The following is a 12048-nucleotide window of genomic DNA, read 5'->3' on the forward strand; positions in this document are numbered from 1 at the left end:
ATAAATAAATAAGATCTTAAAAAAAAATAAAAAATATATATATATAAAATAAATAAAATGAAGGAAAAACTACAATAGCTTACAAGATTTACACTTAAGAATTTAGGTGAGGGGCTCCTAGTGGCTCAGTTGGTTGAGCATCCAACTCTTGGTTTCAGCTCAGGTTGTGATCTCAGGATCATGAGATCCAGCCCCCATCAGGCTCCATGCTCTCTGTCCCTCTTGAGACTCTCCCTGTCCCTCTCCTTCTGCCCCTCCCGCTCATGTTCTCTCTCTCAAATAAATAAATAAAATATTAAAAAAAAAAAAAAGAATTCACAGGTGAAATGATGTCTGGTTCTTTAAAATACTCCAAGAAAAGAGGATGCCTGGGTGGCTCAGTTAAAATACTCCAAGAAAAGTTGAGGAGAAAAAAATATAAACTTTTTTACTTTAAACTTTTAAACTTTAGTACAGATACCTGAAGGTTCATTATATTATATCACTTCTGTGTACATTAAAAAATTTCCCTAATAAAAAGTTTTTTAAAAAACATGAGTTTGGGGGCGCCTGAGTGGCTCAGTTGGTTAAGTGGCTGCCTTCGGCTCAGGTCATGATCCCAGGGTCCTGGGATCGAGCCCCGCATCGGGCTCCCTGCTCTGCGGGAGGCCTGCTTCTCCCTCTCCCACTCCCCCTGCTTGTGTTCCCTCTCTCACTGTGTCTCTCTCTGTCATATAAATAAATAAAATCTTTTAAATTAATTAATTAATTAATTAATTAATTAAATAAAAAACATGAGTTTTGGGGCACCTGGGTGGCTCAGTTGGTTAAGCGTCTGCCTTCGGCTCAGGTCATGATCCCAGGGTCCTGGAATCGAGCCCTACATCAGGCTCCCTGCTCAGCAGGACCCTGCTTCTCCCTCTGCCTGCTGCTTCCCCTGTTTGTGTTCTCTCTCTGTCTCTCTGTCAAATAAATAAATAAAATCTTTAAAAACAAAAACAAAAACATGAGTTTTTTTAGATTTCTTATGTTTCGGTGTTTTTCATATTCTTCTTACAGTTAAGAATATGGAATTATTTATTGGCTAGGCCGGAATGACATTTCTTCAGGTGACTACACAGGCCCAAGAAATGGACAAGCCAGAGGAGGATGGTGGTATTGAGGGCTCAGGGGCACCTGGAGCACCAGCAAGTCTCCAGTGGGACAATGCAGACGAGAAGGGGCCAAACAGGGCTAGAGGCTGCTAGGTCCCCCTTCAGCCAGAACATTCTTGCAGGTAAGAAGAGTTCCTATTACTATTTCAATCCTTAAAGTTACTTTATTATTGTATTCTTCTGCAATCTTTTTATTTATTTATTTATTTGAGAGAGAGGGAGAGAGCAAGCATGAGTGGGGGGCAGAGGGAGGGGGAGAAGCAGGCTCCCCCTGAGCAAGGAGCCTGATGTGGGACTCGATCCCAGGACCCCGGGATCATGACCTGAGCCAAAGGCAGATGCTTAACCAATTGAGCCACCCAGGTGCCCCTTTCTGCAATCTTTTCTATATCAAGGAGAAAAAAACAATATTTAAAAGTCAGGTCAATCTATTGAAGACACTTAAGCTGAATGGAAAGAGAATTCAGGTCATAAAATTAATTCTCATTTAATTATTTTTAGGTAACCATTCAGGAATTTGCCCCTAATATATACCAATGTTTAAGATCTTGAATTATTGGGGCGCCTCGGTGCCTCAGTTGTTGGGCATCTGCCTTCGGCTCAGGTCATGATCCCAGGGTCCTGGGATCAAGCCCCGCATCAGGCTCCCTGCTCTGCGGGAAGCCTTCTTCTCCCTCTCCCACTCCCCTGCTTGTGTTCCCTCTCTCGCTGTGTCTCTCTCTGTCAAATAAATAAATAAAATCTTTAAAAAAAAAAAAAAAAAGATCTTGAATTATTAAAAATCTGAAAGCTAGAATATTGTACTAGAGTTCTACCAAAATAGAAGCTGTATTTGAAGATATTATAACAACCACTATATGGTATTAATTTTGTTGAACTACTTAAAAAAGTACCATATGAAGAATCAGTACTTTTAAAACAAAGTTATATCTTTTTTTTTTTTAAGATTTTATTTATTTATTTGACAGAGACACAGCGGGAGAGGGAACACAAGCAGGGGGAGGGGGAGAGGGAGAAGCAGGCTTCCCACAGAGTAGGGAGCCCGAAGCAGGGCTCGATCCCAGGACCCTGGGATCATGACCTGAGCTGAAGGCAGACGCTTAATGACTGAGCCAGCCAGGCGTCCCAGAACAAAGTTATATCTTAAAAGACTTCTACTTACCAGTTATCACCAGTAGTAGCGTCATAAAAGTCTCTGCACAATCTGGAACTTTCATCTCATCCACATCAGTGATATCTTTATATTGGGATATCCAGGCAGCTTCTGATGAAAGCATTGAGTCCATTTTTTGAAGAGCAACTGATATTTAGAAAAAGGGAATATGTCAATTAAGTAGTTACACTCATTCTTAATTTTCAGCACAGTTTTTTAGGAATGACTTTCCTGTAAATATAAACAAACCCACAACCTCATACTGGTTGCACTATATTTAACATGCTCTGGTTTAGGGTTGAACAAGATACTTGACTTCTCCCCGCCATCCCTACCCCAAATCTTCAAAATATTTGAAGTGATGAGACAAATTACATCCAACAGCTCCTACCAAGACCCGAAACAGTGTCGTACAATCTGCAGGATAGCTAATACTATGCCCCACCGGCTTGGCTGCTGCACTCTGGAAACATGTGCTGTGCAAGTGTAAATTCAAGAAAAACGGAAGTTTGATGGGAAGCAAATAAGGCACCTTGGTAAACTCTGACCAAGAAAAATTCAGATGACTCTAGTTTCTACCAGAACTGGTGGAGAAAAACACCAAAAATTAACACCCACAAAAGGAGACAATTCTCCCCACCCGATGGCCACATGAACACTTACACTTTCTCTCCACAGTCAACCATCTCTGAAAACAGGTTTCCTCTGAGAGAATATGCATACAATTGGCAAAAGTGCCAGGATAGCCATAAACACTGTGTAGCTCCCTTTCGAACAAAAGCACTTCATCCACCAAATGACAGAAGAGATTGTCATCATAGAGCAGACATGGAATATCAGCAGCTAACTTCTCAAGAACAAGCATCATAAGGCCCCGGGAAAATTCGAGCTGTAAGAAATATGTAAGCATAAGGTAATGTAGATGACAGGTTATTTGTGGACACATCCAACTCTAAAATTGGAATGCTTAGGACCGAGTCTCTTACCCTAGCACTTACTGAAGTGCCCACTTTGTCTAATATTGGCTGAATCTTCTCGTCAAGAAACTGAGTGTGATTCCCGATCCACATAAGTACTTGAGCCAGGTACCACTCAGGCTAAGGAAAGAAGTAAAACAGTTTGAATTCTTAAGTCATTCCACCTAGAAAGTTACAATTAAAGGGCTCCATTTAATTGTATACACGCAGCACTTACAAAAAAATTAGTTGAAAATTCCTATATGTAAGAACGCAATTTCTACTCTGAACTTTAAGGTCATGTCAGGCTTAATAATCAAATGTTTCCCAATGTCCTCCTAACAAATTCCCAAACGTGGCATAAGTCAATAAACTCATAAATTTACAATACCATATATACTGAAAACGCAGCACTTTGGGGGCGCCTGGGTGGCTCAGTCGGTTAAGTGTCTGCCTTCAGCTCAGGTCATGATCCCAGGGTCCTGTGATCGAGTCCTACATTGGGCTCCCTGCTCAGCGGGGAGTCTGCCCCTCTCTCTCTCTCTCTCTTAAATAAATAAATAATCTTTAAAAAATAAAATAAAAAATAAAATGTAGCTCTTTGGAAATACGTAAAATGATGAGCATTACAAAGATCTGATGGCCTTTAAATTGGGTTTTTTGGCCATAACATTCCAAAATAACTTTTAAACTTGATTTTCTTCTGCTCTCTCTTTTGAAAAGGTAAATTAAGAAAACAAAACAAAACAACACATACCTTAAAACAGGTATAATCATAGAAAAGTAAATGTAAGTAGCAGCTTTTAAAATTGTCCCTAGAGCCGATTCTACAAACCTTACACGTTTTGTTGGGCAGGTATTCAAAAACATTTACTGAGCGGTAAATCCCTGTTGTGTGCTAGATGCTGGAAATACAAACATGAATAACGGGCATCTGTAATCTCAGGGACTGTATAGTTTAGGCTTGATGACAGAGTAGAACCAAACCACACTTTAGAAAGGAGTCAATATAACTCACAATTTTCTTACCTTTCTTACTGCTTCTCTACAGCTTTAGGTTTATTGCTTTGTCTCACTTACTACTTACTAATTCGTTCTAATCTTCTTTCCACCAACACCCCATCCAAAAAAGGGGGAGCCCCATAAATACGAAAGAATAAGCTAAATTTAAGAACCAGGAAAAAAATGCTGTGGCATTTGTGGGGCACCGTTTACACCTGGGCCCCCATGTTTCACTGTGCAAATTGCTCCTTCGGGTTTCTAAATATATCAGAAAGAGAAGCGGAAGTCAAGAGAGTTGAGTATTAGCTTTTGAACAGATCGTTGATGCTAAAATGATTTATGGCTGTAGGAGCAAGACATGCTAATGAGCTAGCGGATTCTGACAACTTCTCAACACAAGTCCGGAAAAAGATCTATTAAGAGCAGTGACAAAACAGGAATTTAGCTCTTTAGGGAAAAAACAGAAATGTGAGTGGAATCAGATTTTAACTTAAACCAGAAAAAGTATAGAACGCTTCACATTTGCTATTAATAAAAACCAAGGACAAGAGTTGAGAAAGCACACCTTGCTTATGACATTAGTCTGGCGGTTCCCTCTGAAGTGATACCTGAACCTCTTCTGAAGGGGCGTCAGCATGATCTGGAGGGGCAGAATGACAGACGGGGAGGCAGGAAGACAGTATTTTTCTGGAAGTTGTTTTGGCTCAGTAAGTAATTCATCTCTGACATAGTCGAGTCAAGGAAAAAGATAAGTACATATATATGTGTGTGTATATACATATATATATGCGATATATTTTTCCAACAAATATATGACACTAAGTAAAATTAACTGTAATACACCTAATTTTACGTTACATATGATCTCAATAAAAAGTGCACCAAAAATGTTATTAGAATTAATCTCTCTTTCCTAAAATAAAAAATAGTAGTAAGAAAGGAAACACATTCAAGTAATCACTTTATTAAAGTAACACGAAGTTACTAAGGTCTCCTCCCAATTGCCATTTTTAATCCCAAGAGACCTACGTGTGATGTAACCTACGTGTCATGTAAACTTGGGTCACACGTATTTCAGACTGACCCTCCCCGCCCCACATGCACTTCACTCCGAAGGAGAATAATCCACCACTCCACGGGTATATATAGATCAAGTCCAAACCCAGTACTCCTGTTTGGCTTCTTGGCCACTTTCAAAAAGTTTTACTCTCTAGCCATGAATCCACTCTAGGAAAAAAGCAATTTTAGTAAGTTTTAACTCCAACAAGGATACGAGGTTTGTAGTTTCAGAAGCTGACAAAACAGTGTCTCCAGGTTAGTGTATATCTCAGGGGCACTGGCTGGTCGACTCAAGCCAACAGTTTGAGACTGGGGGGGTGTGATGAAGGGCCAATGAAGTTGGGCCAAAATTTCCTCAAAATCACTGTAACAGAGAAGTAACACACGTGTTTCAGTTAAAATACAACAGTCATCAAATATCCATCTGAAAGCAATTACCATGAAATATGGGTGAATTCCTTACCTTGTAAGTTTGTCCTTGAGAATCTTATGCCAGAATTTAACAGTGGCTCTCATGAAAGCAAGAAGATGAGTACAAGATGATTCCTGAAGCTTGATGTCAAGTTCTGCCATGTATACCAGAGTAGAGGCTGCCTCTGGGACATTATTGGTCATCAGATATTGCTGAATGTTATCACTGCAAAATGAGGCCAAGCAAACTTCAAAGATAGTTTGTTCAAATAATTCCAAATGCAGAAAAACTGCTTCTCCCTCCTATTGTATATAAAGTTACATACAAGGAAAAAGGAAGCGCCAGCTAGAAGTGGCTTTTTTACCAATGTGGCCAAAGCTTATAATTTTTCTAGGAAAGCCAGAAATCAAGATTTCCATGTAAAACCAATTAATTAAATTCTTTGAAACCAGCCAAATAGATCCCATGAGCTACCTACCATTTTGCTTATTTGACTTTATAAAGCAAACACTTTACTTAAAAATTAGATGTTGTGTGTCAACTATACTTCAATAAAAAATGAAAATAAAAAAAATTAAAATGAGATGTTTCTTTTGATAAAAAATACATATTCTAGGGCGCCTGGGTGGCTCAGTCATTAAGTATCTGCCTTCGGCTCAGGTCATGATCCCAGGGTCCTGGGATCAAGCCCCACATCGGGCTCCCTGCTCAGTGGGAAGCCTGCTTCTCCCTCTCCCACTCCCCCTGCTTGTGTTCCTGCTCTCGCTGTGTCTGTCTCTCTCTGTCAAATAAATAAATAAAATCTTTAAAAAAAAACCATACATATTCTAGGGGCACCTGGGTGGCTCAGTCAGTTAAGCATCCAACTCTCGATTTAGGCTCAGGTCATAACCTCAAAGTCATGAGATGGACCCCGTCAGGCTCTGTGCAGGGGTGTGGAGCCTGCTTAAGATTCTCTCCCTCTGCCCCTCCTTGGCTTGTACTCTCTCTCAAATTTTTTTAAAAAATAACATATTCCAGGGGCGCCTGGGTGGCTCAGTTGGTTGGGCGACTGCCTTCGGCTCAGGTCATGATCCTGGAGTCCCTGGATCGAGTCCCGCATCAGGCTCCCTGCTTGGCAGGGAGTCTGCTTCGCCCTCTGACCCTATCCCTTCTCATGTGTTCTTTCTCTCTCATTCTCTCTCTCTCAAATAAATAAAATCTTTAAAAAAAAATAAAAATAAAAAAAAAAAGCACTTTAAAAAAAAATAAAAAATAAAATAAAAAATAAAAAATAACATATTCCATTGCTTAAACCATCTAAGAGTAAGGACAAAAAAACTTTAATTTAAAAAAATTTTTAAAGATTTATTTATCTGAGAGAGAGAGAGTGGAAGAGAGCAATTGGGAGGGGCAGACACAGAGGGAGAGAGAATCTCAAGCAGACTCCCCGCTGAGTGCAGAGCTGGACAAGGGGCTTGATCTCAGGACCCTGAGATCATGACCTGAGCAGAAATCAAGAATCAGATGTTCAACTGACTGAGCCACCCAGCTGCCCCAGAACACTGCTCTTTTAAAAAAGAGAGTGCTACAGAATGAAAAGCAGTTTAATGTTAGAGAGAATTTAGGAGATGAGGAAAATCTCAGAAGCCCAAAGGAAGCCAGAAATAGAGATTTATCATGGAAGACCTAAAGGAAAGAGCATGTTATTAAAGAGAAATAGCTGTGCTCTACTTGATTATGAATTTGATTCCTATTTCTAACATGATTTCTAGGCCAAATTTCTCTTTTAAACAATTCCAACATCAGATAAAAGCTATCCATAACCATAGTCCTATTTTAATTAATCTATTACCTTGGCTACTACAAGAGTGAGGCTTTTAAACAATTTATTCTACTTAATAAGGTTATTGCTCCTTATTGGTATTATCTTTCAGAGGAGCAAAGGACGGTGAAATAAAAAGAAGCAAGGTTTAAAACTCGTTTACTGCAAATAATTTATCTACACAAGAAGGAGATGGTCTAAAAAGCTTAAACTGATTTCTGGAATCACTGGTAACACCACAATCTTGGGCATATCACTCTTTCTGTAAATGTAAAACTCAGATGCAAACCAAAGATTTTCACACTGTACTGATAGGTAAAATTCTTTTTTTTTTTTTTTAAGATTTTATTTATTTGACAGAGAGAGGGAGAGAGAGAGAGGGAACACAAGCTGGGGGAGTGGGAGAGGGAGAAGCAGGCTTCCTGCAGAGCAGGGAGCCCGATGCGGGGCTCGATCCCAGGACCCTGGGATCATGACCTGAGCCGAAGGCAGACGCTTAACGACTGAGCCACCCAGGCACCCCCTGATAGGTAAAATTCTTTAAAATACTGAGAAACATGCAGGATAAAATGATACCACATTACTCTTTGGAAGACATAACAAAGCATATTAACTGTGATACATTTACAATGGGACATTAAGACTCTTGTATGACCTTTCTTCCTCAAGTCTTCCAGACAACATGAATGGTTGCTGACAGCTTTGGAGCAAGAGTAGTTAAAACAAAGCAGGATGGAACTATGCAGTTTGGAGGGGCTGGGGGACTATATCTTGAAACCAAATAATCTGCCAATCTAGGCAGAAATGTTAATTTAGCTTGTCTGAAGGGCAATACCAGACACAGTCAACACCAGTAATACACATTCAATTCACAAAGAAGTATGTACTTCTTTTCCTCCTACCCACAGGTAGCAAAACTCCGTTACATCTAAGAATACTGTGTAGCTTGGGACGCCTGGGTGGCTCAGTCGGTTAAGCGTCTGCCTTCGGCTCAGGTCATGATCCCAGGGTCCTGGGATCAAGTCCCGCATCGGGCTCCCTGCTCCGCGGGGAGCCTGCTTCTCCCTCTGCCTCTGTCTCTCTCTCTGTCTCTCATGAATAAATAAATAAAATCTTTAAAAAAAAAAAAAAAAGAATACTGTGTAGCTTTTGTTAGATGATTTCCATTGGGGGCACCAGGGTGGCTCAGTCAGTTAAGCATCTGTCTTCAGCTCAGGTCATGATCCCATGGCGGGGGGGGGGGGGGGGGGGGCAGCGCGCGGGGGCGGGGAGGGGGGTATCCTGAGATGGAGCCCCACATCGGGCTCCCTGCTCAGTGGGGAGTCTGCTTCTCCCTCTCTCCCTGCTTGTGTGCTCTCTCTCTCTCTCGTGTTCTCTCTCAAATAAACATCTTAAAAAAAAATGATTCAAATTTTAGAGAAAGTAATCCATTTCATCAAGTGACCATGTCTAAAAAGTAAAAGAGAATATTACCACACTGAAGAGTTGTTTTATTAATTTGGTTTTATAAAAGTAGTTATCATGTATTCACAACACAACTATAGGACTTAAAATTTTTACTTAGATTAGTTTCTTTCAAATGCAAATTAAGCTCCCTGAAAAGTTTATGTTCATTCACAATAAAGGAAAAGAATCATTATCATAATGCTATTTTCATAACAACTGGTAAAATTACATTATTATAATCTTTAATTAACTCAATTATTTAATGGCATGCATACACTCGGTAAGACAGAGCCCCAAAGGAAAATAATAATTATGAGAACAAAGAGGCCCTTTTTACCTTAGTTCTTCAATTTGTGAAATCCATTTAAGGTAAGCAAGATGGCGCTCAATCTCTTCAATTTGGTTGATCATGGCCCCAAGATCTTCCATCCAGGGCTGTGCCGTCAGCAAATGGCTGTTAATGGAACTGAAGAGGTGAGTTTCTTGCTCCAGAAACTGATTAAGGAATTGCTTTGATTCTTCTGCATTTTTTAAGGCACTCTGAATTCTTTTAGGGATTTCTGATGAAATCGTAAGTACCTGACCATACCAAAAAAAAAAAAAAAAAAAAAGAACAGCAGCAATCAGATACAATTTTCATAACCCTTTTTTTAAAACTATTACCTTCAAAATACATGTTTGTTCTAACAGAATTGAAAATTGTCAATTATAAGCTTCAAAAGAAAGGTGTGATTTCTGCACCCTGTACCCACCAAACCTAAACACAAAATGCTATATGCGGAGATGGGTGGGGAGCAGCCTATCGCCCCAGTAAGCACCTCTGGATCTGCCTTCATGAAGCTCAGCGCTTTCAGAGGGTCCAGCCAGAGAATATTTTTATGCTTTATCTACTAAATACTTTCCTTCAAAAACAAATGAAGCTCTGATTCTAAAAGTCTGAGTATCTGTATGTCACAAAAGTTACCCAGGTGATTCTGATTTAAGTCCAGGTTGAGAACCACTGACCTGGTAAGATGATAACCAGGTAACGCCTTGAGATATGGTATTTATTAATTCTTCTTATAGCATATGGAAAAACATATACAAACGTTAGGTATCAATACAATATAAAGACTATTATAGGAGAATTTCAGTTTAATCAAACACTTTGCACAAGGCCCTGTGCTAGGAATAGACAGATAAGACATAGCATCTGCCCTAAAGCTCAGTTGGCGTGGAAGAGAAATGGAAGCAAATACCTCCTGTATTATGGGGTTAATGCAATAAAAGAGAGATGCTAGGTGTAATGGTGACTAAGGTAGTGCTTCCCAAACCTGAATGTACATAGGAATCACCTAGAGATCTGGTATAATGCCAATGTGAACTCATCAGGTCTCAAGTAGGGACTGAGATTCCGCGTGTCTAACAAGCTCCCACACTTTGGATATCGAGGTTTTGAGGTGCAAGGCAATTGTGCCGCACCGCTCCTGCACAGACCTTCGCAGGATGGGCGGGAATTTTCTTGGGAACTTTGGAAGGAAAAGGGCATTCCAGGCAAAAGGAACAGCTCAGTCACGATCAGAGAACAGCAAAGAGCCGGGTAAGGCATAGAATACAGTTCAAAAAAAACGGAGAAAGAAGAGATGAGTCTAGATGGTAGGGAGAGACGAGATCACAGGAGCATCTTGTGCCTTAGAAGGATGTGGGCTTTTCCCAACAGGCAATGGGAAGCCAGTAAGAGCTGCTTTTTTTCTTTTTTTTTCAAGTAGGCTCCATGCCAGCATGGAGCCCAACGTGGGGCTTGAACTCATGACCCTGAGATCAAGACGTGAGCTGAGATCAAGAGTCGAATGCTTAACCAACTGAGCCACCCAGGCGCCCCAAGAGATTTTAACAAGGGAATCATTCCATTAGATTTATGATTTAGAACATAAAGTGACAAAATATTATGTTTATTCTCCTATTACTTGCAATAATAAAAACTGGAAACAGCAAAAATGTCGACCAACAAGGGCCTGGTCAAATAAATTATATAAGGGGCGCCTGGGTGGCTCAGTCATTAAGCGTCTGCCTTCGGCTCGGGTCGTGATCCCAGGGTCCTGGGATCAAGCCCTGCATCGGGCTCCCTGCTCCGCGGGAAGCCTGCTTCTCCCTCTCCCACTCCCCCTGCTTGTGTTCCCTCTCTGGTTGTCTTTCTCTCTGTCAAATAAATAAAATCTTTAAAAATAAAAAATAAAATAAATAAATAAATAAAAATAAATTATATACAGCCATAGTTGAATACCATAAAACCATTAAAAAAGAGAGATCTATATACACTGATATGAAAAAAGTAGTATATTAATTATAAAAAGTTAAGCTATGCATATTTAAAGTATACATATGCTTATACATACATAAAAGATTTTAACTATGTTTTATATATATTTGCTTATTTACACATAATACACTTTCTGTAAAGAATACAAATGATAGTTACTGTGGGGAGGGAAGGAAGCAGAAGACAGGCAAACTGCCATCAAGTGCAGGAGAGGCTGCAGCCCTAAACTGGGGTGGTGGCAGCAGGGGTGGGAATGAGGGGACAGACCCAGACACCAGAGATGTGAAGGGGGGCAAAACTCTGATGTCTTGGTGATGGGGTAGTGGAGGCAGGATGAAGGGCAATCTAGGAGGGCTCCTAGGTTTCAGGCCCGAGTGACAGGCAGATGATGGTACCATTTTCCAAGGAAGGGAAGCATTTGAAGAGAGAGACATGCTGAATTTAAGCTTCAGTTAGGGACTTCAGCAGAAGCTTCCATGGTCATCAGGGAAACGAGCCTGACTGGGAAGTGGAGATAGACGTAAAGAAAGATGACTTTCTGAGGAAGCCTAACAGTAAAAGGAAGGAATTAACATCTAGTAAAAGATGAGGGGAGGGTTTTTTGTTTGGGTTTAAGGAAAACATGTGTGTATGTCCCTATGCTGAGGGGACAGGACTGGCTGAGGGGCAGAGGAGCAAACTATAGAAGTGTGAAGCAAGCTCACTCAGGTGGCAGGTAGGATCTGAGGCATGAGGACTGTCTCGCATTGATCCTTTGCTGAATTAAGAAGTAGAAATGGCAAAA

At 40.4% G+C, this 12048-nt stretch overlaps 1 protein-coding gene across 3 annotated transcripts in view; it reads right to left on the bottom strand.

The window, feature by feature from the left end:
• RINT1 (RAD50 interactor 1) overlaps positions 1 to 12048 on the bottom strand; it is a 32955-nt gene that overhangs the window by 13175 nt on the left and 7732 nt on the right. For 2 of the 3 annotated variants that reach the window (XM_078060034.1, XM_036067429.2), the window contains exons 4-10: positions 9303 to 9544; positions 5767 to 5940; positions 5518 to 5667; positions 4810 to 4966; positions 3273 to 3383; positions 2950 to 3175; positions 2296 to 2433 (exon numbers count right to left, since the gene is read on the bottom strand). In XM_078060034.1, coding sequence (XP_077916160.1) covers positions 2296 to 2433; positions 2950 to 3175; positions 3273 to 3383; positions 4810 to 4966; positions 5518 to 5667; positions 5767 to 5940; positions 9303 to 9544 — 1198 coding nt within the window. The remainder of the gene's footprint in view (positions 1 to 2295; positions 2434 to 2949; positions 3176 to 3272; positions 3384 to 4809; positions 4967 to 5517; positions 5668 to 5766; positions 5941 to 9302; positions 9545 to 12048) is intronic. The other variant, XM_036067430.2, reaches the window with a different exon arrangement.

This window comes from Halichoerus grypus, chromosome 12 (assembly GCF_964656455.1).
Source record: "Halichoerus grypus chromosome 12, mHalGry1.hap1.1, whole genome shotgun sequence".
In the NCBI taxonomy this organism is placed as follows: domain Eukaryota; kingdom Metazoa; phylum Chordata; class Mammalia; order Carnivora; family Phocidae; genus Halichoerus; species Halichoerus grypus.